At 48.0% G+C, this 26,919-nt stretch overlaps 1 protein-coding gene across 2 annotated transcripts; it reads right to left on the bottom strand.

Moving 5' to 3' along the window:
* Positions 1–121: 121 nt before the first annotated feature.
* On the bottom strand, positions 122–26,919 carry IFNGR2 (interferon gamma receptor 2). 2 transcript variants are annotated; one of them, XR_003518616.2, is made up of 8 exons: positions 26,685–26,919; positions 16,644–16,776; positions 11,219–11,421; positions 7,392–7,537; positions 3,812–3,974; positions 3,269–3,426; positions 1,795–1,952; positions 668–805 (listed from the first exon to the last, which is right to left on the bottom strand). XR_003518616.2 is itself a non-coding variant. In XM_027587154.2 (7 exons), exons 1-7 carry the CDS (start codon positions 26,770–26,772, stop codon positions 623–625), a joined length of 1,074 nt encoding a protein of 357 aa, XP_027442955.1. In that variant the 5' UTR covers positions 26,773–26,919; the 3' UTR covers positions 122–622. The 2 variants fall into 2 exon arrangements, 1 of the variants encoding a protein (XP_027442955.1); XM_027587154.2 differs by lacking the exon at positions 1,795–1,952 and having other exon boundaries at positions 122–805.

Raw genomic sequence — 26,919 nt, 5'->3', positions numbered from 1 at the left:
AAAAAAAAAAGAAAGAAAACACAAATTTAGAAAGAGGAATTTTAAACAGTTGGAACTTTGCAGAAGATAAAGAAGGCCAAAATAAAGAAAGTGAAGTGGAAAGCAGAAACTTCACATTGACTTTTTAAAAGTTAATTACAGTCTTTTATTCCTAGCTTGAAAAGAAAAAAAGGCTTAAATCACTAGGAAACTATTTACAGGACGAATCACAGTTTAAGCCGGGTGACTGGATATGAAGAAGGGCCACTTAATGTCCCTTCTTGGGACAGGCTGGGACAGGCTGGGACAGGTGACGTGATCTGCCCGCAAGGGCTGCGTCAAGGAGGGGACCCCGTGTCCTGGCTGCCGACGAACAAAGCATCAGAGGCATGCCAGAGCTGTTTTGCTAACAAATAATTACATGTCTTTTTAGTGTTTAAGAGAAATCTTAATCTTTCGGGGCTATCTCTGTAGAATCATTCTGGAAACGTGTATGATTAGAAAACTCTTTTAAAAAAATTAGGCTTGTCGCCCCCATGAGACCCGTTACGTCTTCCCAGGCACTGATGGGCCTTTTGGGGACAGGAATATGGAATGCCGGGCTCCAGAGAGTCCTGCCAGGACCATCAGCAGCCTCCTCGACTCAGAGCTCTTGTCCCACAGGCTGGCAGACCGGACCAGAGTCTTGGGTCCAAGTGCTTTGGGGAACGTCTTCTTGCTCCTTCTCTGGAAACGAAACAATGGACACAGAGTCCCAGGCATCATCCGTTGGCAACGTGTCCTTATCCAAGGCCTCTAAGATAGGCTGGCTCGGGTCCTTTAAATACTTGAAAAGGTCGAAAACCAAGAGTGTCATTAGTTTATTACGGCAACACAGCAGCCCTTCTGCTTGATGTTTACGGCACGGTCCTGTCTTACTCAGGGGTGCCTGCCTCCTCTGACCACCCCCGAAACAACCTGCCAAACGAGAACACCCCTCACGTCAGCGGTAACCTCAACGGGACCCAAGGGCCAGCCCAGGGCACACCATACCTCAGGGACAAGCATGTTGTGACTTCCTGCCCTTGGTGCAGGCTTGGGGACCGTTCTTCCCCAAGTGGCTATGGAATTCTGACTTTCCAGCGAGGGAGGATGAGGGGCTTCCAGGTCACCCCTCACGGGGGAAAAGAGGGAAAGGTCGCCAGTGTTCTCCTCAGGCCCTCCACCCACCAGTTGCTTCCACCTCACACAAACACACACCCAGGAGAGAAGCAAGGAGAGCGGAGGGGGCCTCAGGGCGCCCCGCCTGCCCCTTCCCTCCAGCCTCTGTTCCAGGCTGAGCCATCCCTTCACTGCTGAGGGACCGAGAAACTCCCGCCTCACTCCCAGATATGCCGAGAGACACCGGATGCGCAGTGAGCTGAGCTGACTGATGACAAGAGGGACATAAACCAATTATGTGTACTTCTGAAACCTCAGAAATATAAGCAAAACCTGACTCATTATTCTTGTGTAACTTCAGTGCCCTTTGATGTCTATTTTTCACACTTTCCCAGGAAAGTGAACCGAAAGACTCTGTTTTAGACCCACGCCCCCAAGGACCAGCTAGTAGTAAATACACTTCATTGGGACCTGCTGGTGGTTCTTCGTGAGAGAGAGATCGTGCAAGTAAGATTCTGAGACCCAGTGAGGGCTGTAACTGTGTGAAGTATTAACCAGGGAAGGGTTTTTTTGTTTTTGTTTTTTTGTGGTAACTACCCTCTTAACGAATTTTTAAGGGCACAGTGCAGTACTAACTATAGGCATGATGATGCACAGCAGATCTCCAGAACTTACTCATCCTGCGTAACTGGAACTTCATACCCGTTGAACAGCATCTCCCTGGGTCCCTCTCCCCTGGCCCCCGGCAACCACATTCGACTCCTGCTTCTAGGAGGTGGACTATTCTAGATGCCTCATGTAAGTCCAATCATGCAGTATCTGTCTGGAGTTTTCTAGTGGGGAAATTCACATGTAATTTGCGTTATGTCTGGGTACTTTAAATACCTCTCCAGCTCTATTTCTAGAAGCACTACTCTTTCTCTATAGACTTGGACCTTATCTAACACCTGTTCCTTCTAGATGCAACAGAGTAAGATTCTGTTTCCAGTATCTTTACCCCGATTTTACTGCTAATAAGCCTCCAGAAACAAATACCTTTAAATAATCTTCCATCGGCTCCTCGGAGGGCTTGGCCACTGCACAGAGCCGGGGAGGTGGGGGTTGCTGTGCAGGAAATCAACTTCCCACGAGACCCGGTCCACCCATCTTCCTCAGGTCTTTCAAAATACCAGTGACATCCGGTGAGCTCTCTGTGGGGAAGGCTCTGTACTCACAGCCGTGGGTGCGTTTACTCTAGAATCCTTCTAAGTGCACAGCTCATGCCTAGAGCCCTGGCTTCACCGCCTTCCCACCCTCTGCCAGGCATCTTGGGGGCTCTCTCCACAAGGCGCAGGTCTCACGCGCTGCTAATCTTGGCCAAGCCAGGCCACCTTTTTCACCAACCTCATGCCATTAAAAAAATTGTTTTAAGTTGTGGTAAAATACACATAACATAGAATTTTCATCTTAACCAGTTTTAAATGGTATAAAATACATTCACACGGTTATACAACCCTCACCACCATCTCCAGAACTGTTCTAATTGTGCAAAACTAGAACTCTGTCCCCATTAAACGCTAACTCCCCATTTCCCTCTCCCCACCCAGACCCCGGCACCCACCACTCTACTTTCAGGCTCTGTGAATCTGACTCCTCTAAGTACCTCATGTAAGTGGCATCACACAGCATTTGTCGTTCTGTGACTGGCTTATTTCACCTAGCATGATATCCTCAAGGTTCACCCATGTTGTTGCGTGAGTCAGAACCTCCTTCCTTTTTATGGCTGAGTAACATTCCATTGTGTGGATAGACCACATTTTGTTTATCCATTCATCGACTGACAGAAACTGAGGTTGCTTCCAGCGTTTGGCTGTTGTGAATAATGTTGCTATGAACAGGGGTGTCCAAATAACTCCGTACCACTTTTTTAAGTAGGCTCCACACCCAGCAGGGAGCCCAAGGCAGGGCTCAAACTCACCAGCCTGAGATCAAGACCTGAGCAGAGATCAAGAGTCGGACACTCAACCGACTGAGCCACCCAGGCGCCCCTGCCCTGTACCACTCTTAACTCCACTCTGTGTCCACGGCTTTGTCCACTGCCACACTCCTAGGCATTACCAGGGGGTCACGGAGGGCTGACACGTCACCCACTGGATATGTGCACACGTACCTCTTTGATTTGTGATGGGATGCTTGGCGGAGAGTGAAACCAATATTTTACCAGGCCTTTGTATTTCAGGACCAGGAAGAAACAGGCCCCCGCCAGCGCCGACAGCAACAGAAAGATACCCACGGCGATGATGATGACTTGTTGAAGCTTGGTAGTGGCTTAAAAAGATGACACGAGAGTGAACAAGAGACCCATCCCACACACGATACAAACACGGGCCACTCTTCACCTGCCAACTGCTCAGATAGTGTCCATGTCCTTGTGAGATGGATACATACCGTCCCTCCTCCGCCCCGCCTCCCGTGCTCGAGTGCATAACTAGTACAAGCAATCCTAAAATCAAGCTGTGTTAGCTGTCTGGCAGTGTTATTGCTGTAGATCTCAGCATGAGCTGGTTAGACCTACTTGAGTGCTGGCTTCTCGTGCCTTCCCTCTGGGTTGGCCCCCTCCCACCACCCTCCACCTTGTAAGCCAGCCCGGGTTTCACTACTTGGGGAGGATTCTTGTCCCAGCTCAGAAAGGACATAAGAAAGCATATGTTACCATCCATTGTTGTTTTGTAGCAAGATATATTGCTTAAATGTCCCGGTCTGGAGATGTTGTTGTAGTATGTCCAAACCAGATGCGCCTTCACTTGTAAACAGTATTCTCTTAAGGGTTTCAAGTCATCCAACACAATGGAGTTGCTCCTGAAGGGACCTTTAACCTACGTAAAAAACGCCAACAGGCACATGTGAAAATGACCCAAAGAGACGTGGTTGAGCCACTTCTAGCTTTTCCGACGTTTCCATCACCAAAGAAGAGAGAGATGCTGTTTCACACATTTTATGTGTGAAAGCTGGTGAACCGTGTGGAGAAAGACGCTGATGACTTTAGAGCTGTGTTTCTGGCTGTGAGGCCTCAGAGGGCCCACTGTAGCCACAGAACGTCTGCCACTGGAATTTAGCGAACCCCAATGTCTGGGATGGACTTTTCTCCTTCAATGGGGCGCCTGTGTGGCTCAGTTAAGCGTCCGACTCTTGGTTTCAGCTCAGGTCATGATCTCAGGGTGGTGAGATTGAGCCCCGCGTCATGCTCAGTGGGGAGTCTGCTCATCCCTCTCCCTCCCCCCTGCACGCTCCCTCTCTCTCTCTAAAATACATACATACATAAATAAAATCTTTAAAAAAAATAAAATTGCTTCAATGCCCAGTGCATTTACTTTGTATCACTATTTTGTACTTCACGGTTAATGTAGTCTAGATACTTCAAGCTAGTCAACGAACAGAGAAAAAAAAAATCATCATGGGAAATAATGTTCCTTTAGTTCCGAGTCTGCTTTTAGTTTTAACTGAAATGTGCTGATGCCTCTTACACAGTTTTGGTCAACATGATCTTTGTGAGTTATGTAATCGGGACACAGTTGGATCCCAGATTCTTGAGGATTCTGTCTCTTCCCCTTGGCCTGTCCCTGCTGCTGCCTCCCTCAGGCCTCGTCAACCCCCAGCCCCCCCAATCTGGATCCCTCTAGTCAATGGCTTCTCACTCTGCTGGACAAAGTCGGCATTGTCCCTCCTTTCCCAAAGGAGGGAAAGATACATGATGGCAGTATAGGACTTCTTATAAGGGGCTTGCTTTCCTATTTTGAGATGTAGTAGGAAACACTGCAGTCATTTGAAATGGTGGTATAACATATGCTCAGCAACATGGAGATGAAGCTGCGATAGTGCTGACTGAAAACGGGCAGATTATTCAATAGTATGTAGAGAACATCTTATTTTTAAAGATGTAAAATAATCACATTACTTAGGAATAGTAGGATCATAGATTTTTTTTTCCTTTCTGTTTAATGGTGATGGACTGCCAGGGCAGAAGAGAAAAATTTTTGCTCGGGATGCCACATAAAGCAATTTTAAAAAACACTTATTTTTTATTTATTTATTTGAGAGACAGTAAGTGTGGTGGGGGAGGGGCGGAGGGCGAGGGAGAGAATCTCAAGCAGATTCCCCGCTGAGTGTGGAGCCCTACTAGGGCTCAAGCCCATGACCCAGAGATCACAACCCGGAGATCATGACCTGAGCCCAAACTAAGAGTCCAGCACCTAACCAACCGACTGCGCCATCCAGGCGCCCCACCACATGAAGCAATTTTAAGTACAAACTTCCTTCGGGGTTTATTTCAGTCACCGGTTGGCATTTCTAGAATTTAGAATCACGAACTGCAGAGACCGCTGTCCTTGGGGGGCCTGCTTGCAAGGCTAACCATAGCTGGCATCTGGGAACTTGGAATCCAGAAATGTCCCCACCATTCCCTAACAAATATCGGCGGCTTATGGTAAAAACAATGTTTTCTATGCTGAACACCTGCTCTCCTTCTAGGAGTCTGGAATTTTGAACTGTGCTAGGGAGAAGAGGCCTGTATTTCCAGTAAAACCCCTGGGCACTGAGTCTCTGATAAGCTTCCCTGGTAGACATTTCACATGTTGTCACAGTTGGTTGTTGGAAGAATTAAGTGTGTCCTGTCTGAGTCTTTTGGGAGAAGGTTCTTGGAAGCTTGTATCTGGCTTCCTCTGGAGTTCGGCCCATGTGCCTCTTCCCCTTGCTGATTTTGCTTTGTGCCCTTCTTCTGTAATAAACCATAGCCATGAATACAACCATATGCCAAGTCCCGTGGGTCCTTCCAGCAAATCCAGGGGCTGGTCTTGGGGACGCGGACAATCTTAGCTGGAATGGATATTTTGGAGGCTCTCAGACTCATCTGAGCCCTAGCATCTTTTGTTCACAGAAGTCCAAAGTATAGCTGCTCTGGTAGAATGGGGTAAAGGGGAATCCCCTCTGGAATCTTCCAGGCCTTCTCTATTCCAGTTGACCAGACCTTGACCTCTTCCTTTGGGGAAATGGTTAGTTCCTTTTTCCCCATAAGAGTCTATTGTTCAGTGAATTTTGCCTTCCTCAATGTTTTAAGATTCACCATAAAGAAATGAGTAGGAAGTACACATATAAACTATGTGGGAGAAGATCTGCAGAGCATGGGAAGGCCTGGGCGGCTCAGTCAGTTGAGCGTTACCAGGGTCCTGGGATCGAGCCCCATGTGGGGCTCCCTGCTCAGTGGGGAGTCTGCGTCTCCCTCGCCTTCTGCTCCTCCCCCTGCTTGTGCTCTCTCTCTTTTTCTGAAAAATAAATAAATAAAATCTTAAAAAAAAAAAAAGAAAAGAAAAACTGCGGAGCATGGACTCTGGGCTCAGATGTGCTAGCTGTCAGCTGCTGACCTTGGGCAACTTACTCAACCAGTTGGTTCCCTTCTCTGTGACACGGCTCGGTACAAAGATTAAATGAGATGATGTATCTAAAATGCCTGGCCCCGGGGCCCAACGCAAAGAAAGCTCTCGATAAACATCAGCTCTTATTATTATAAAAAGACTCTAATCACCTTAAACTTATACAATGATGAATGTCAGTTATATCACAATAAAACTGGAAAACAAACAAAAAACGGTTATAATACTGTTGGGTTTAGGAAACCCTGAAGCTTACATCGATAATAAAACTTCATGATACGCAGCATGGATAATCAGGCACTGCAGAGGACTGAAGGCCAGCACCTTCCCTCGTATTATGTAGGGCTGACCAGGTCTCATGCACCTCAGCCCCTCCTGCATTCCTGCCTGACCCGAGCGCTTGCAGTCCCCCAGACATCCCGAACCTTCCCACACCCTCCGCCCTCTTCCCTAGGAGGGTCTCTCTCCTCCCAGTAGACTTTTCACCTGTTCACACATGCTTTCTTTGCAAATCACTCAAACCGGAGTAATTTATATAAACCTTGCAGACTGCAGGGGTGGATTCCTTGTTGTAGAAACAGGCCCTCTAGAACCTTCTCCAGCTGTTAGAGGGCCCCAGGGGCTCCGTGCGCACCCCGAACAACGGGAATGGCGTGCTGTCAGTCAGAGAGGGGAGTTCAGAGCCACCTGGCAGAAGGGAAGGCTCAGCATAGGGAGCAGAAGCTCGGGTCTTGAAGGGAAGGATTAAACCCGATTCGGGGCTCAGACTAAGGCAACACTGGGAGGCTCTGTCTTCCTTGTCCAGTTTCCAGTTTACTTCCTTTTGCTGTATCAGAAAATCAACACAAAGTAGAAAAATGCTCTTGCCTTTTGGACTCCTGCCTTTTCCCAGTAATGGACATAGTACACAAAAGTGGCCAGGGAGGCAGGGATGTCGAAGGGAGAGGAGAATCTGATGATCAGGGAGCCTTCTCCCGGGGTCACCCAGACGTTCTCAGGAGGTCCAACGGTAACTGAAATAGAGTAACGAACACAAACACAAAACATACATGTAAATATATACACATACATACAACATATAATCTTATTTTTTAATTTTATTTTTTAATTTAAATTCAGTTAATTAAAATATAGTGTATCACTAGCTTCAGAGGTAGAGGTCAGTGATTCATCAGTTGCATGTAACACCCAGTGCTCATCACGTCACGTGCCCTCCTTAATGCCCATCACCCAGTTACCCCACCCCCCACCCCTCTCCCCTCCAGCAACCCTCAGTTTGTTTCCTAGAGTTGAGTCTCTTATGGTTTGTCTCCCTCTCTGATTTCATCCTGTTTTCTCCTCTCACACATAATTTTACATATAGTGTGTACACACACACACACACACACACACACACACACACACACACACACACAAAATACAATGAGATTGCATTCAGGCACACAAAACTCCCAGAGACTGCTCTGGGCACAACCTTCACGTGGAAGGCCACGGGGCAGGAAGACCAGCGGGACCACGGTGCGGCACCAGGGGCTTCTCATCTTCGGTGGCAGGCGTCCCTGTGGTGGCCCAGAGCCAGTCTGTCCGCCCGCCCCCCCACCCCCACCCCAGGACACAGCTTCCAGGCAGAGTAAGACCCACAACAGGCCAGTACAGGAGCCTCCCAGGCTTAAAAGCCCCAAGAGCCAGTATCTGTTACGATAACAGGAAGAGTTTCTAGAGTCCCCGTGAGGGACACGTACAGTTACAAAAATTGCTGCACTCAGCAAAGACATGGCTCCCTAACAGGTATTTGAGATGGCCCCAAGGGAGGTGCAGTTTATCAATCAGGGCTCATTTTGCCATAAGTGACGCTGCCTAGGAACATAGCTGACAGCCACCTTGACCAGGTTTCCAGAGAAACAACTCGGTTAACCGAAGATCAGATTTTCATGCAGAAGGGGACAGGATTTTGTTACCCTTACCTACCACCTATCTCCTTTGTATTTATTTTTAATATACATTCTTATAATTTCTTTATAAATGAACAAAAGTGGTATTTATCAACCTTTAAATCCATGTCTCCCAGCTTATTGTCAGAATATATGTTCTGACACATATATATATATATGTATATATATGTTCAAATATAGTACCAGAGAGATGTTGCCATCGGAAGCCTGCTTGTTGAAGCTTTTCATAGAGGTCACGGGACAACCAAGGACCGTGAGTCATGAAGTGCATTAAATGAAGGGTTCCAGCATGTATCAAAACAAGCACTTCAGACTGAGTATAGCTTGGGTCCCACGAGTTCTGAGAGGCCCATTCATGCACCGTTTGCCCGTGCAGGCGATCGGATCACTGTGAACAGTTGTGTGTTCATGACTGTTCATGCCTTCCGCGCTCTTGCCCGGGCTCCCCCGGGCTGGGCCAGGCTCTGGCATCTGGTTGGGCCACCCTATTCTGTGAGAAAGGAACTGGTCCCTGCAGGGTTTGCAGACATGCCCTGCGGTCTCATGGGCTGTGGTGGAGGAACTACGTCTAGACAGAGACCGGGCCGGCCTGGCCCCCCCACCAGCCGGAACCACGTTAGCGGATTAGCTGCAAGTGGCCAGAAGATTTTGTGAACCCTGTTCGCAGATGCTGACCAGCAGGGTCCGGCCGCCTGCCTCAGGTTTCTCGCCTCTGTAGGACATGTTCTCTAGACTTTTCTGTGACTTACACATGGGAATGGGCCTGGAAGCTAGGGTGTTGGCCGTGACCAGTCACTTTGTCCCCAGAAGGTCTGTGCGGAGAGACCTGCCCTTCTGAGAGTTCTGGATCCAGGATCTGGTACCAAGTGACAGCTGCCAAGAGGTTAGGATACGGGTTTCTTGGGTCTGATGTACAGTGTGAATAAATGCTTGCAGCTCTTAGCCCTTTTCGATCAATGAAGCACTTTTTGAGGGGGAATGAGCCTGTCTCTCGAGGGGGAAACAATCCGCCTTCTCTGAACACATTGAAGGGAGTTTCAATTATCTGTAGATAACTTGATAACAGCTTCCACGGACTAAGCTCTTATTGTAAACCAGGCAACAAGAAGGTCATCTTCGTTTCCCACAGGGAGAAACAGAAGCCTAGAGGTGATCACAGTGGCCCAGAGTCCTAGCCAGTAAGGGGCAGAGCTGGGGTTTGAACCTAGGTCGACATGATGCCCCAGCCACCTCCTCCTCCCCCCGCACACGCTCAGTGAAGCATCCTCGTGTTGGTTATGCACTCCAACTGCACAAGTGCTGGACACAGTGATGGGGTCTGAGGATATCCAACTTTACAAGTGAGCCGGGAGCCACCTGGGAACACTGCTGCCCAGCTCAGGCTGGGAGGACAGGGGGCCGCCGTTGCCTGGGACCGGACCAACGACTTCCACAACAGGCCCTGCTTCCATTCCCGTTCCTTTTCTCCCAGGCCAGGCCATGGGAACCACCATTACTTTCTCTTTCTTTCTTAACTAATTCCCACCTAGGTGACATGTCATAGCTCAGATGTGTGCTGGTTCTCTGCGCAAGGACAGATGACTTGTCCGCAGTAAATGCCCAGCTCAAGGGGACTGTGCTGTCTTCTCTTTCCATCCCCGCATCATCTGGCACAAACTGTTGATTTTTCTTCCTAGCTTCCTCTTGCACACAATTGCCTCAAACACGCAGGAAGGAGAGGTCGGATCAAGACAACAACGCATGCCCTCGTCACCCAGCACGTACCCACCATCAGGTCATGGCCAATTTTGTTCCTCTCATCCCTCTTGCCCTCAGCCCTCCCACTCTGGATTATTTTGAACAAATCCCAAATATCACATCATTTCATGTAAAAACTCCAGTACGTGTCTCTAAAGGATAGAACCCCCGCTTTTAAAAACATAAAATACCATGATAACACCTGAGATAAACTAACAATAATCGCTTACTAGATCATCAAATAGCTAGACAGTGACCCAACTTCCTCACTGTCTTCTACCTCTGTTTCTGTTTGAGTCCGGATCCCATACTTCGTTTGCCTAAAGCACACTGAAGAAACCTGGGACACAGCTGACCATGTGAGACATGACTCATGGAAGGAGCGAATGTACAAACTAGCATCTGTCGATTCTTATGCCCTCTTCCGATTTCTGGGAGCACATGTGCTCATTCAACCAAGCTTTACGACATATCCACTCTGTGCCAGGCACTGTTCAAGGCTGAACGAAAGTCTTTCTTGAACATAAAGGAAGTTGTGCCAGAAGAGATGAGGGGGATCACTGAAGCCAATATGCTAGTGTCCCATCCAGCCCAGAGGTCAGCAAGCTTTTTTGGTAAAGTGCCCTAGTAAATTAGGCTTCGCGGGCCAGACAATCCCTGTTGCAACTGTTCAACTCTACTGCTGTAGCGTGAAAGCATCCATAGACCATACCTTATTAAAAGACGGTGAAATTGTGTTCTAATAAAACTTTATTTACAAGAACAGGTTGGTGGGCCGGATGTGGCCCACGGGCTGTGGTTTGCCAGCCCCTGGTCTAGCAAATCACACTCGTCTAGCGCCAGCCTCCATGCTCAGTCCCGGGGTTTGACCATCATACCCACCTGTTTGCTGGCTATGCGGGGTCAGAGACAGGACTGGGGTGCATGGAATCCATACTTCTCAGTGAGGAGTAAAGTGAAGAAAGCCTAAATGATAAAGGAAGTTTTATAGCCAAGTTCTCTTACCATTCCAATAGTACAGGAACCAAGGCACTGACAGCCATGGGGAAACCAGGTCCTCCAACTTAGCTCGGACACGTAAAGAGACGTTGAAATGTGGTGGGAAACCATTTGAGAGGCTGCTTGGGGTGAAGTTACACTCCGTCGTGGTGACGTTCATACAGTGCACACCTATGTCGCTGGTGTCGTACCACCTACTGTCAGAGGGGCTGCAAAGGAAAAAAGGCTTTTACTTCACGGACTTCTCTCTTCTGCCACATCCAACGGTTTCCCCAGAGCTGATTTTTTAAAAAGCAGCTTCCCTGCGATACAATTTGCAGACCAAAGAATCCACCCCAGTTAAAGCGTACAGATTCGAAGCGTTGTGCAGTCATCACCATGATCAATTTTAGGGCGTTTTTATCATTCCCCCAAAGAAACCCTGTACCTATTAGCACTCACTTCCCACTGTGCCCTAACCCCCTAAGCCCTGGGCGACCATTAATCATCTACTTTCAGTTTCTATGGTTTTGCCTCCTCTGGACATTTCTTATAAACGGGCTCGTAAAACGGCATGGTCTTTTCTGATTGGCTTTTTCCACCTGGCGTGTTTTCAGGCATGATGCGGCATATTGTAGCATCAGTATGTCATCCCTTCTGATGGCCAAATACGATCCCAGCATACGCTTATAGTACATATCGTTTCTCTGTTCACCTGTTTATGGACATGTTGGTTGTTCCCACTTTTTCGCTGTTGTGCGTAACACTAAGAAATATTCACACGCGAGTTTCTTTGTGGACGTAACTTTTCAATTCTCTGGGGTAAATACCTAGGAGTGGAACTGATGGGTCTAACTCTTATTTTAAACTGTCTTCCAAAGTGGCTGCACCATTTTACATTCCCAGCTGCAATGTATGAGGGTTCCAATTTCTCCACATCCTCACCAACACTTGTCATTATGCCTTTTTTTTTTTTATATAGCCATCCTAGTGGCTGTGCTGTGGTATATCACTGTGGTTTTAAATTTGCATTTCTTTGATGAATATTGATGTTGGGCATCTTTTTATGTATTTATTGGCCATTTGTATATCTTCTTTGGAGAACTGTCTACTCAAACCCTTTCTCTGTATTTTAATTGGGTTGTCTTTTAATTGTTGAGTTGTAAGAGTTCTTTATATACTCTGGATGCAAGTCTCTTGTCAGATTTTTCCCATTCAGTCCTGCAACTGATTTTAATTCTTCAAACTCAGCCTCTGTAGCCGACGTCTTAGGAAAGATACTGTGTTCATACAAACCCCACTGATGCTTCCTGCTAGTGTGGAGTTCATTTTATACCACAGATGCCCATTTAAAGTTTGCATCACCCATATGAAAACCCTGCTAAATATGAGGCCACATATTCTTGTAAATGACAATGCATTCCCCAGAGTCCTAATGCCACACCCCCACATGGGACTCTACTCTCCAGCTCTAACCTCTGTGCTTAGGTGACAGACTTGAGAAAAACCAGGGAGGTGGCTGCTAGAGACCTCAATGGGGGGCAGTAGGCTGTGTGCTCTGTAGAGACAGGCTATGCGCCCCACAGCAGCTCTGGCCTAGAAAGCAAGGCCAGGGGAGACAGAAGAGACGAGGCTGGGGATCACTGCCACCAGCTCTCACACACCACACTTCTAAGGGTGCCTTTGACCCTGACTGGAGACTCCTCTGTCAAAGTGGCCAGTGGCAAGATGAAGGCCACTTCAAGATGCGTGGCCACGGCTTCCGTGGAAGATGCTGCCATACTCACATTACCACCAAGCCCCGGGGGCCAGACCCTACTGGGGAGGGGGATCCCTGAGCACAAGCACCCCCGTCTTAGATTGGGGGTGTGCTTCAGAAGGGGTAAGTGATCTTTAAAAAGTTATACAGATACCTAGAGATACTCTAACCTTCTCCCCTGCAGATCCCAGCTGTTGAACTTGGGCAAAAGGCTCCCCACATTTCAAAGGCTCATTTCCCGACTTAGCAGGGAATGGACCACTCCTCTCCCCCACCCTCCCCTCTCCTCCACCCTTGGCCCTGTCTCAGAACTGCTTTTGAACAATATTTCTCCACAAAGGGGTCTAAAGGGGGACAAACCTTCCCAATTTAAATGACAGCTGACCCATGACAGCAGTTTCAGGGGGAAGAGTGGAAAAGGAAGCTGCATTCTGGAGGCCGCCTCCCCCTCTCTTTGCAAAGGGGGTAAATAAGGGGATGATGTTGGCCGCACTTCAGTGACCCCGGCCTCGAGCACAGCCCCGCCCACCGCCAGACTCCGCCTCGTGTCGTGGCCGGGCCCCGGCCGAGTCTCACCCCGACAGTCCCGCGGGCTCCCCCTCACCATGTATCCATCATAGACTGCCTCTGTCCCTGAATTTCAGTTTGAAAGCAGCCCTCATCATGAGAGGGAGCACAGCATGGTGGTTGAACACATGGACTCTGGAGCCAGATGACCTGGGTTCAAATCCCCGTTACCTGCTTCTCTGTTCCTTACTCCCTTATCTATAAAATGGGGATAAATTATGGTATTTGCCTCCCTGAGGGATCACGAAGGTTGAACGAGCCGACATTAGGAAAATGCCTGAGCCAGGACCTGGTGCCCAGGAAGCACCATGTAAATGGTGCCAGGTTCCACACCTGGGCAACTATGGACTTCACTGTTTGGCCTCTGTTAGATCACTTCCAAAAATGGCAAGTGTCCCCTCTGACCCAGCAATTCCTCTGCTACAAATGAAGAAAACAATCAGATGATTTATGTACGAGGACCCAAGCTGGTGACCGTCTACACCCGCAAGTGGGGAAGCGTTAAATACATCATGTGTGATGCATCATCTAATAAAACGAGCAGTAAAAATGTTTACACAGAGACCATTAGAAGGAAAAGTGCTCATACACTTAACTATGTTTGGTTGAAAAAAAAAAAAAAAGGAAGCAGCACCCAAAAGCATAACCCCAGTTTTGTTTCATTTTTACGCATACACCAGCACATTTTCAAACCAAGTGCGAGCATTCAGAAAAAAGTCTAGAGAGAAATATGCCAGAAGGAGAATAGAGATTATTCTTGGGCTGTAGAGCACTAGGTGGTTTAAATTTTATTCTTTCTACTTTTCTGGGTGTTCTAGCCTTTCTGTAAAGAACACATGTTGCTGTTAAAATCAGAAAAATAAAATGAAATAAAAAAACGTTTTCAGAAGACTGGGCTGGTCAGGTCAAGTTTTCTTAAAATGAAATCTCCAGATTTTTTAATGTTGGCACTAATTGAAAAAAAAAATTAAACACTGGGGTTCAAACACAGCCTGAAGGCCACACTCTCTGCAACCCCTGATTTAAACTTGAAATTTTCCCACAGTGCTCAGTGTAATTTTGGCTTTGGCTACTGTACTGTCAGAGAACAGGCACCTTCATTTCTAATTACAGTAATGCTTTACTGTAGAGAAACAAGATGGAAAAGTTTTAAGTCCCACAAGTCTCAAAATGAAATTATTTCATGTCGCTAAAATGTCCCAAACATGTAAAAGTCTCTAAAAACAAAACAAGAGCAAAGGCCCTCCTCTCATCAAATCTGCGATTGGAAAAGAAAACAAGACCAGCCCCGGTTTCAGTTTCTCATTACCCCTCAACTTTCCAAAGAAGGATGTTCACATTCACCCCATCCTTTGTTTCTTTTACCAAAACCAACCTCTATCCTGAAAAAACATCTGCAAAATGCTTTCCAAAAGGGAAACGAAGTAAACATGTTAGTCTGGGAAAGGAAACTGTCAAAGCCTTCAAGGAATATTTCTACTATCTCCTGAACTCTGTCGACCCAGAGATGTACTTCCCCCTTCAAGGCTAAGAGATGCGAGTCAGGGTATCAGCTGTGACTTCCTGTCACCAAAATCTTGTTTAGTCCTACGACATCATGTTTACTGAATGCTGAGTAGGGCCAGCTTCTCGGGCTCGTGACCCATGGAGGGGCACAAAGCCCCACTAGGAGGAGGCACTCAGTTTGATGCTCGGCTGTCGCCATCTTGAAGTTCTCAGTAATTCTGGACAAGGGGCCTTGCACCATTTTCATTTTGTGCTGGGCCCCACAAATTATGTAGCTGGTCCTCGTGGACTGGTCCGCTTATTATAGATTATTGGCACTTACTTGAGGAACAGCTAAATGTAATCCAGAGATGACCCCTAAACCCTGGTTTAGAATCGATTTTTATTAAGCAAATGTTGTTACAATGGACATTCAAAGGTGAAAAAGAAGTCATCTGGAAACCCACTCCTCTTACAAATTAAGTGCCCGTAATTTTTCCAGGTTCCTTCCCTGTTCTTGACCACAGATACGGTCCAAATTTGACACCATTGCAACCACTACCACATTATCCTTTTTAATAGTTGCCTAATGTTCAACTACTAGTTAACATGACACAATTTGGCATTTTTCTGCTGATGGACATGAATTTATACTTCAATGTCTATCTTCACGAATACCAGTGGCTTTTTTTCCTTTCCTTTCCTTTTTTTTTTTTAAGATTTTATTTATTTATTTGAGAGAGTGAGAGTTTTGGGAGAGGGAAAGAGAATCTGAAGCAGATTCCGCACTGAGCACAGAGCCCGACTCAGGGTTCCATCCCACAACTGTGAGATCATGACCTGAGCTGAAACCAAGAGTCGGGACGCTTAACTGACCGAACCACCCGGGGACCCCCTTTTTTTCCTTTTTTTGATGGGGGCTTGTATTACCTGCGTAGGGGAAAAGTGACGTGGACATTTCTGTGACTCTAGCTGTACAGCGAATGACTCTGCTTGGAGGGCTGTGGTAACTCATCCTCACCCAGCACGATCTCCATCAACCACACTCTTACAAGCACTGAGCATTACCATTTCCTTAAATTTTGTGTAACTGGTAATATAAAATGACTTGGCCAATAATTTTAACTTAGTCTTCTCTTAACCTATGTAACAAGGTAAATACGTAACAACTGAGGACTTCGATTCTGCCTTTCTTTTTCCCTTATGTGCCTTCTTTTGCACACCGAGTGATGATAAACTATGAAAGCGGGTGAGCAAGAGAACGAGGGGCCAGAAGAATGTGCGAAATGGAAAGCCCCTTTTAGAAATCGAGAATTAGTAGTAATTAAGTGAATACTTTCCTTAGTAGGCCAAATCTGGCCCATAAGGTTCGATAAACCAGATTTTCAAACTTGAAGAAGATGAAGGCTACAGGGTGCCTCCTGCCCTTTCTAGACAGGAAGCCCTCTTCTACACACCTCTCCTGAAACCAGTGAGAACAATCTCCCCGTCCAAATAAGAAGCCCTGTGGGTAGGCAGCCAAGGCTCTGACACCAGTACTGTCTAAGCCTTCGTGTGAGTGAGAGGTGGTGAAATCTCAGTTGGCCCATGGGCTCCCTGCGCCACTCCCCATAAGGATGCCAACAGAAAGATCCAGCTTACTATTTGAACTGCACCTGGTAGACCACCGGCCTTGTGTCATTGCTCAGGGACCCGGGCTCCCAACTCAGAACCTGCTCGGCGTTGTATAGGCGAACCTTCGGGTTTCGAGGAGCTGGCAGCTGGGCACGAGAGTCTTGAAAGGGGCAGGGAGTGAGAGAAGGGGGCAGAGGTGAGAGAGAAAGGGGGGAGGGTTGAAAGAGAAAATCTGATTACAACAATATTTAAATGCACGTCATCAAACCATTCACATAACTCCGTTTTTGTCAAAGTGCAGAAATAGTTATTACCAGTGTCTCCAGGCATGTCCCCTTGCCCCCACCTTTGACTAGATATGGCACCCATGACACAGCCCATGGACGGAAAGAGAGGCTTGGGGCCTGCAGATTCCGGTTCTTCTGAACGGGGCCCGGATGCAGGAGTCCAGCTCGACTAGAATGCATGTTCTATCTCTAATAAGCAGGTGCAGCTGGGCAGGTTGACTTGATAGTCTGGGCTTCACTGTCTTCTTCAGGAATAAGGGGTAAATAACCGTACGTCCCGAAGTGAACATTGAATTGGCGGCGACGGGACATGCATTCTCCCCAGACATGCACTGGTACCAAGGGAGGGCCTGCTAAACCTCCACACACATGTGCACACACTCGCACACACTCACACACCCACGCCCAACACCAGGTGTGCAAAGCCCAAAGGCACATAGAGGGTGAGACATGTCCTTTGGGCTTCGTAAAGAGTTGCGGTGTTTCTCAAGGACCCCCAGTATCAGAATCACCAAGGTCCCACTTAAAATGCAGATCCCCAGGCCAACCCCCCAGACCAGGAAATCCACGAACAGCCAAATAACACCCGCCCCTGGGGATCCACCACCAAGGTCAGAACCCCCCTCTTGGGGTGACCTGGGAGGCACAACCCCAGCCCCGCCCCCCCAGCAGGTACTTCACAGGACAGGGCTCGGGACCTCTTCTCTTGCAAGAGAACACGATCGTTGACGGGCCTTTCTCTGAGATTGAAAGAGGAATGAGAAATGCCCAGGAGGTGGAAAGAAAGGTTCTGGAACATGCTGTTCCAGAATTCAGAGCAGGAAATTCAAACCATATGTTTTCAGTAAGCACATCCAATCTCCAGGAATGGTGGCTAGCTCTTCTTCTGAAAGGCGCGTTACGAAGAGACTGTGGGCACTTGTTTACTTCCAGAAGGCCCACTGTCTCCACAGCTCCGAGCTCAGGAGGGCCTTCGTTCCAGTTCCTTATTCAACCGGCTAACCAACACTCTGCCAGTTCACACCAGGGCCAAAGGCAGGCAGGCTGGGGCTGCCTGGAGGGAGGCCGTTCTGCTGGGCAGGCCCATCTGGCTCACGGAGGCTGCTGTGCGCCCCGGTAGATCTCAGAGCGCAGCTGAGGACTGGAGGCCTGCTTCTGGGAGCACGGTGCAGCACCTCCCCGCCCCGGGGGGAGGGCTTCCTTAGGACCGGGCACTCGTCAGAGTCTCAGAGACCTCCTTTTACTTTCCTATATCAGTTTCCTATGGATGCTGAGATGAAGTAGCACCGATTTAGTGTCTTAAAACAACCCAGCTTGATCGCTTACAGTTCTGGAGATCAGAAGTTTGAAACTGGTCTCACTGGGCTAATGTCAGGGTGTTGGCGGGGCTGGGTTCCTCCTGGAAGCTCTGGGGGAGAAATGGCTCCTTGCCTCCTGCAGCTTCTAGAAGCAGCCCACGTTCTTTGGCTCTGACTCCTTCCCCCAGCAACAATGGGCTGATTCCTTCTCTCTCTCTTTTTTTTAAGTGACTACCCACTTATTTTTCTTAAAAAAATTTCTTTGAAGATTTATTCATTTATTTTATAGAGAGAGAGCACGAGCAGGAGGGGCACAGGGAGAGGAGAGAGAAACCCAAGCAGACTCTGCACTGAGCACGGAGCCTGACATGGGTTTGATCCCACAACCCCCGAGATCACGACCTGAGCCGAAATCAAGAGTCAGACAATTAACCGACTGAGCCAACCAGGTACCCCTTTTTAAATTTTTACTTAAATTCTAGTTAGTTAACATACAGTGCGATATTGGTTTCAGGAGTAGACTTCAGTGATTCATCACTTACATATAACACTCCGTGCTCAGGGCGCCTGGGTGGCTCAGTTGGTTAAGCGACTGCCTTCGGCTCAGGTCATGATCCTGGAGTCCCGGGATCGAGTCCCACATCGGGATCCCTGCTCAGCAGGGAGTCTGCTTCTCCCTCTGACCCTCTTCCCTCTCGTGCTCTCTATCTCTCATTCTCTCTCTCAAATAAATAAATAAAATCTTTAAAAAAAAAAATAACACTCCGTGCTCATCACAAGTGCCCTCCTTAATGCCTATCAGCCCATCCCCCACCCACCTCCCTCCATCAACCCTCAGTTTGTTCTCCATTGTTAAGAGTCTCTAATGGTTTGGTTTCTCTCTTTTTTTTCTTCCCCTCTGTTCATCTATTTTGTTTCTTAAATTCCACATGAGTGAAATCATATGGTATTTGTCTTTCTCTGATTTATTTCACTTAGCATAACATCCTCCAGCTAGATCCACATTGTTGTAAATGGCAAGATTTCATTCTTTTGGATGGCTGAGTAATATTCTACTGTATGGATATACCACACCTTCTTTATCCATTCATCAGTCGATGGCCATTTGGGCTCTTTGTATAGTTTGGTTATTGTTGATAATGCTGCTATAAACACTGGGGTGCATGTGCCCCTAAGAATCTGTATTTTTGTATCCTTTGGGTAAATACCTAGTAGTGCAATTGCTGGATCATAGGGCAGTTCTAGTTTTAACTTTTTAAAAAAGATTTTATTTATTTATTTGAGAGGGAGAGAGAGGGAGAGAGAGCAGAGGGAGAGACAAGAGGGACAGGGAGAGAGAGAATCCCAAGCAGACTCTGTGCAGAGCATGGAGCCCAATGTGGGGCTCAATTTCACGACCCTGAGATCATGACCTGAGCCAAAATCAAGAGCTGGATGCTCAACTAACTGGTTGAGCCACTCAGGTGCCCTCTGTTTTTAATTTTTGAGGAGGCTCTACACTGTTTTCCAGAGTGGCTGCACCAGTTTGTATTTCCACCAACAGTGTAAGAGGGTTCCCCTTTCTCTGCATCCTCGCCAACACCTGTTGTTTCCCGTGTTGTTAATTTTAGCCATTCTGACAGGTGTGAGGTGGTATCTCATCATGGTTTTGATTTGCATTTCCCTGATGATGAGTGATGTTGAGCATCTTTTCATGTGTCTATTAGCCATCTGTATGTCTTCTTTGGAAAAATGTCTATTCATGTCTTCTGCCCATTTCTTAACTGGATTATTTGTTTTTTTGGGTGTTGAGTTTGGTAAGTTCTTTATAGATTTTGGATACTAACCCTTTATCAGCTATGTCATCTGCAAATATCTTCTCCCATTCCGGAGGCTGCCTGTTGGTTTTGTCAACTGTTTCCTTTGCTGTGCAGAAACTTTTTATCTTGATGGAGTTCCAATAGTTCATTTTTGCTTTTGTTTCCCTTGCGTTTGAAGATCTAACAAGAAGTGGCTGAGGCCAAGTTCGAAGAGGTTGCTGTCTGTGTTCTCCTCTAGGATTTTGATGGTTTCCTCTCTCACATCTCTCATCCATTTTGAGTTTATTGTTGTGTGTGGTGTAAGAAAGCGGTCCAGTTCCATTCTTCTGCCTGGCGCTATCCAGTTTCCCCAGTACCATTTATTGAAGAGACAGGGCTGATTCCTTCTCATGATGTCACCACTCTGGTCTGACTCTCCTGCCTCCCTCTTCGAGGACCCTTGTGATAACACTGGGCCCACGGAGCCCTACCATCCAGGGTCATCTCACCATCTCAGGATCCCTGGTCACACCTGCAAGGTCCCATTTGCCACATGAGGTCACACAGCCACAGACTCCACGGCTTAGAATGTGGACATCTTTGGGGACTGTTATTTTGCTGCCACAGTGCCCTTCACCATCCCGTCTCTGGGGAGGAGCCATCTCCTGGCACCCCCATCTCCCAGACCCAGACATTCAGCTAAGGAAGGAAGCACCAAGGGACCGAGCAAGAAGAGTAGACTTCCACCCCAACTGACAGGTGGCCCAGAAGAAAGGCTTCCCCGTAAAGGTGGAGTCTCCAGATGTGCCCTCTACTTTCTTCAGCTTTCATTTTCCCAAGGTGTGGGGAGCTGACCCACAGTTTTACTCTGACATTTGACTTTCCTGGAATCCCGTCTTACCACATTCAGAGACAATAACAAGTCTTACATCTGAGGGTTTCACAATGAAGCACCAAAGAGTGCCCACTCATTAGCAACTGCCTCATCACACTGCACCTGGCAGAAGGCCTGTCCTTGAAATGCCTCACCCCTGCACCACGGCCCCCACGGGGCCCTCCTTGTTCCTGGGAAACTCAGAGCCTGCCCTTGCCGCTCCTTCTCTGGAACCTTCTTTCTGGCTATGCCACAGCTCTCTCCCCTCCTCCCTCAGGTCTCTGCTCTTACTAGAGTGGTTTCCTGTGTAAAATGCCCAGGGTGCGGGGTTCCCTGTCCCTGCCTGACTCGTCTGCATGGTGCTTGTTCACCAACTGGGTCCTTTGTTTACACCACGGTGCTTAGGAGCATGGATTCCAGAACTAGACTGCCTGAGTTCAAAGCTGCACGCTCCTTAGGGCCTTGGGCAAGCTGTTTAACTTCTTTGTGCCCCAGCTGTCTCATCTGTAAAATGGGTACAGTACAGACTTCACGGTGTTATGAGGAGAATGAGTTAGTTTCATGCGTGGGGCTGAGGACAGGGCAAGCACCTTGTGATCCGTGCCTCTCCTCATTGCCAGCGGTTTATTCATAGTCTCCCTGAACATGAGAGTGGGGAGCTCCAGGAAGGCTGGGTGTTGTTGGATTTGGGGACCGTTTTACCCCCCTCCCCCCCTGCCTGGAATATCAGGCACTCAGAATCTGGGGAATGACTGGCCTGAAGCCCAGCAGCATGCTCGCCTTCAGAGATTACATAACCAACCTCTTATCCTCAGCGATGCATTCATCCACTGGAAAACCAGGCAGAGCTTAGGTTCCCCTTTTCCTTCCTTGCTTTATGCTTAAGTTCCTCCCTTTGGTCTGGTCTCTGCTGCGTCAGGGAGTGGGTGGACAATGCTAGGCTGTGACTTATTGTTTGGCTCCAAAGAGTCAGCATTCTTAGGGTCATAGTACCTGCTATCAAAGGTGTCCATAAAGGCTCAACGGGAAGAAAACCGAACTTATGGACAAAGGGCTTAGGCTGAAAGGCTGATCCTGCAACCTACAGCCACAGATCCTGCCAACACCCCAGCTGAGCCTCGGTTTCCTCCTGACTTGTGGAACAATGCCATCTCTCCTGGAGTTGTAGTGAGGGGCAAATGCAAGACCACAAATGAAAGGCAAATTAGACACTGCTGTCTAAGTAAATTTCTAAGATGTGACTATTTCAGGGTGTCCTGATTCCTCATGATATGGCTGCTTGCGCAGGTGGCGAGCAACAACCAGTCACCCAGACTCTGCCTTCAGGGACCCGCAACAGGGCGTTGAGCCCCGTGCTGAGCACTGTATCAATGGTCTGACTCTGATGTAGGCAGAATAGTGTCCCCCAAAGATGTCTGTGTCCTGTGAATATATTAGGTTACATGGCAAAGGTGAATTGAGGTTGTAGACAGAATTTAGGTTCCTCATCAAAAGACCTTAAAATAGGGAGCTTATCCTCAAATAGCTGGGTGGACCCAGTGTCATCACAACGGTGTTTCTCTGGAAGCTGGAGAAGGCAAGGCAATGAATCTCCCCCTAGAACCTCCAGAAAGGAATGTATCCTTATTGACACCTTGATTTTAGCCCAATGGAACCAGCATCTGGCTTCTGACCTCCAGAGCTGTAAGATAATAAATCCTCTTGCTGTTTTAAGGCACTAAGTTGGTGGTGATTTGTTACAACAGGCACTAATATGGTCCCTGTAGGGGGACACCAGGGCTTTAACGACACCCAGCTCCTATAAGATAAAAGCTCACAGTACAAAGTTCCACTTCCCCTCCCCTCTCCATGCCCGTGGGGTAATCACTCATAAACTATCAATGCTAAGAAGAGATAATGTAGGGATCACCTGTGTGAAGCGTCCTCTGCTCCTCATGACTATAGCTCCTCCTGTGCCCCCTTCCTGCCCCTCCCATGACCTCTGATCCACCCTGGATCCAGGCAATTGAGACTTTACCTTAAGAATAGGCTATCCTAGGTCTCAAAAGGATAGTTTGGTTAACAGACATCACGCACAGAAGGGGGCCTGGGCGGCTCAGTTGGTTAAGCATCTGCCTTCGGCTCAGGTCATGATCCCGGGGTCCTGGGATTGAGTCCCACCTTGGGCTCCCTGCGTTGGGCTCCCTGCTCAGCGGGGAGTCTGCTTCTCCCTCTCCCTCTACCCCTCGCCCATCCCCACTCATGCTCTCTCTCTCTCACTCCCTTGCTCTGTCTCAAATACAATAAATAAAATCTTTAAAAAAACTCCACACATCACAGATAATAAAGTACATTAAAATAAATTGACATTAAAATTAATCATTTAATCTTGACATCCAAAGACCCCTCAGGATCCTTCCATGGATGGGGCGTTATGATGAACATCAATGACCCTGCAGGTGAGAAGAAGTCAAAAAACATTCCCTGAATCCTCAGCCGTAACCAGGAAGTTGCTCTCATCAGTAAATCCTCGACATCAGCTTATTTACCTAGACCATTTGTCTCTTCCTATAAAGGACAGTTCTATTTCCTTGAGAGTAGATGGGGCTATTACCTACTTGAAAAGAATGGTGGAGAAAATAAAGACAGAGAATGTTTATAAAACCTTGTCTGACCTAGAAGAGTGGCCTAATAAATGCTATTACTATCATTTTTAGTTTGCCCCCCAAAACATGTCAGCTACTTAGGAGTTTTAACTGTTGAGATGATGGGCAAATAAGAGTTACTTAATGCAGTAGTGTCTGGGTGGCTCAGTCAGTTATGCAACCAACTCTTGATTTTGGCTCAGGTCACCATCTCAGGGTTGTGAGATTGAGTCCTATGACAGGCTCCGTGCTCAGCGGGGAGTCTGCTTCTCTCTCTCTCTCTCTCTCCCTCTGCCCCTCCCCCCCCCACGCTCTTTCGCAAATAAATAAATCTTAAAAGAAAAGAGTTACTTAATGCACATTAACATTTGCAAAGGTTTTCAGGTTGTTGGGCATTTACTATCTTTCTCAGTGGTCTCAGTGCATTAGAAGAAGCTTTAAATGGTCAAGTCAGCAAATCACGGTAGTAAAATTCTAAGCCACAAGTACCTTTCCAATCTACTGCAAAACTAAGCAGCAGGTACAAATACAAAGAGAAGCCTCAATTCTTCAACATTCAGGTAAATGGCCAGAGACAGTTGATTTACTGCACTTTAGTAGAGTTGATTAATTTTTAATCTAAAGTAAATGGCCACTGCTTAAAGCATTACTACTGAGGGGAGCAAAATAGGCCACCCCAAAATATGTCACTTTGGCATGTTGATTTTTTTTGCATATTAATTATTTGGAATTAAAGTTACTTAAAAAACAGTCGGTACAAGAAGGACACTCTGATTTTCCTTTATCCCCCTAAAAGCAGGAAATAAATCTCTCCTGTGAAGGTATCCTCTATACCAGGAGGATAAAGGGCATCTTTACTCAGAGATAGGAGATTCAAGGCTGAGAAGGCTGTATAAACAAACTTTGTTACTTCTTCATTAATTTGCGACCCCAAATTCAAATTCCCTTGTTTGGTTAAATCTCTGCAAATCATTGTTTCTATATCTAAAAAGTATGAAAGCTGCCTTCTTTGGTCACTTCTTCGAGTCTTATATTTTTATAAACTCCTATAGGTACAAAATTAAATCTGTTTTTCTCCTGTTACTCTGTCTCATGTCAACTTAATTATTAGACCAGTGGAAGAACCTAGAAGGCAAGAAAGGAAAAGTTTCCCTCCCCTACACTACAATTTAGATCAGGTCCAATATTTTATGTATGTTATCCTTAACATACAACTCTAAGGGATAAATATTTTAAGTTTTCCTTTTTAAAAATTTGCTTCCAACACCTATTTTTTTCCTAACCATAAAAGCAACCTCATAATTACTGAAGGACAATTGTGAATTATGAAAAAGCGTGGAAATTTTTCTACTACCCATTTACCATGTAACCATTGTTAATAGTTCCACTCTGTGCTTTGACTAACATAGTTTCTCTTAAAAATATCCCAGTCAGTTTTTTTAATGGTTTATTATAAAAAAATTTCAAGTAGTCACAAGAGATTAGTATAACATGGTGCTATTTTTCAAAGGATCTGTGATGAAGGACCAGTTTCTTTCTTTCTTCTTTTTTTTGGGGGGGGGGAGCGACAGAGGGTGAGAGAGAAGAGAGAGAGAGAGAGAATCTTAAGCTGGCTCCACGCCGAGGGAAGCTGATATGAGGCTTGATCTCATGACCTGAGCTGAATCAGGAGTCTGACGCTTAACCAAATGAGCCACCCAGGTGCCCCCACACCAGTTTATTTCTCATGCATCACACTGACCCAAACTTTGGTAGAAGACAATAAAAGATACTTACTAGAAAGAGGGGCATGGCCTTAGGTGTTGGCGCAATGTCAAATTGCAAAGTTTCTAAATATTTCTCTCCAAGTCGGACTCATGGCAGACAAGTCACGAATGCTGCATAGACCCTCCCTCCCCCCCAGTGAGGGGTAGCATTAATATACAGTAACCAACCAGCACTAAGCCCATCACCCAGCTCAGGCAGTTACCAACATTTTGCCAAAGCCCAGATCCTAACTGAAGGAGGCCCAGGGAGGGCAGAACAAGAGACTGCTCAAGATTTGAAGCTGGGGAGGGGTGAAGTCAGGATTCAAATCCATCTGTCTCAAAGGAAAACAACCATTTGGCCCGGAGCACACATCTTCATCTGCAAGGCTCCCCTTTTCACGGAGCTATGGAATTTAAGGACCTTTCTAAGTGATGTTGGCAGAAGAAACAACTCTAAACCACACCCTGAGCTTCACATGGGTGAAAACTTCTCAATTCTTGAGACTATTTAAGAACTCCCAACCAACCACAGTCTGTCCCTGAGAAAGAACCAGCAAAACACTTCCTCACTGAGCTCTTCTTTCCTTTTTCTTTTCCTTCTTCTTTTCTTTTCTTGGAGTTTTTAGATTTGGCTTATAAGTATGGGCAGTTAGTGTCAGAGGGAAGGAGGAGGCTGACCCAGGGAAGGGACTGTCTGGATGGGAACAGAGCTGGGATTAAAAGTCTGGTTCCAGGTGACTCCCTGCCGTCAAAACCAACACGACGGGGGGTCCGGGCATTTCTGAGTCCTGCCCTGAGTGCTGCCAACCCCCCATCTGTCCGATCCTTGGAAATGGAGCATCTGGACTCTCAAACTCACTAGCAAACGCACCCCCGCCCCAGTCAGACTGAGTCACATTTCCAGCCTGTGGCTGACCTCCGCCGCACGCAGCTGCAGGGAAGGAGGGCCCGGGCCCCGCTTCTAACTCAGGGCCCGGGGCAAGCAGGGGCTGCGGTCAGCCAGGCCAGGATGAAGAACGTGTGGCGGGCAGAGGCGGCCCTTTCCCGAGCCCTGCAGTCGCTCTTCCTTTGTTCACGCGGAGACATTCGCGGACCTCGGCCGCGCTCGGCTGCAGGGAGCGGCGGCGCGGGGGTGGGAGAAGACGAGCGCAGAGTGTCCCGAGTCACGCAGGGGCAGAGGCAGCGTCTCCGGCCTCGGAGGGGTGACCCGGGGCGCGGGCGCCGGGAGGAGCGACCGCCGTCCCGCGGCTGCTCCGGAGCCCGCGGGCTCCCCGCCCAGGGACTGCCCGGAATTCCCGGCCGGCCAGCCCACACCCCACACCCCACACCCCACACCCGCGTCGGGCTTCGCGCAAGCCCCCCCTCCGCCTCCACTGCGGGCTCTCCGCACCCCTCACCCGCGCAGGGCACCCCTCGGGTCGCCACCTGCCGCGACGACGCCTCCCCAGGCCCGGCTTACCTGCCGGGGGCGCGGCGGCGGCGCGGCCGCCGAGCAGCACCAGCAGCGGCACCAGCAGCGACAGGAGTGGCGGCGGCGGCGGCCGCATGGCCCGGGGCTCTGGCGCCGGAGGCTCGGAGGCGGCTCTGGGGACGGCCCGGCCCCGGCGCGGGGTCCGCCGAGCGGCTCACGTCGCCGCCGGGGCGGCCATGGCGAGCGCAGGGCGCGCGGGGCCCGCCTCTTCCAGAGCGGCGGC

This window comes from Zalophus californianus, chromosome 1 (genome assembly GCF_009762305.2).
Source record: "Zalophus californianus isolate mZalCal1 chromosome 1, mZalCal1.pri.v2, whole genome shotgun sequence".
Classification (NCBI taxonomy): Eukaryota; Metazoa; Chordata; class Mammalia; order Carnivora; family Otariidae; genus Zalophus; species Zalophus californianus.
Note: the sequence above shows the minus strand (reverse complement) of the source record. Positions and strands in the feature narration are given on the sequence as shown.

What these genes read in the sequence shown, in the direction of transcription:
- IFNGR2 (XM_027587154.2), bottom strand. Translation starts at nt 26,772, where the DNA reads ATGCGGCCGCCGCCGCCGCCACTCCTGTCGCTGCTGGTGCCGCTGCTG. An exon ending in TACCAGGTGCAGTTCAAATA is followed by an intron (nt 11,422 to 16,643) that starts GTAAGCTGGATC and finishes TTTCCTTTGCAG; the next exon opens with CCCCTCTGACAGTAGGTGGT. An exon ending in GTTCCTGTACTATTGGAATG is followed by an intron (nt 7,538 to 11,218) that starts GTAAGAGAACTT and finishes ACTCTATTTCAG; the next exon opens with TTACCGTTGGACCTCCTGAG.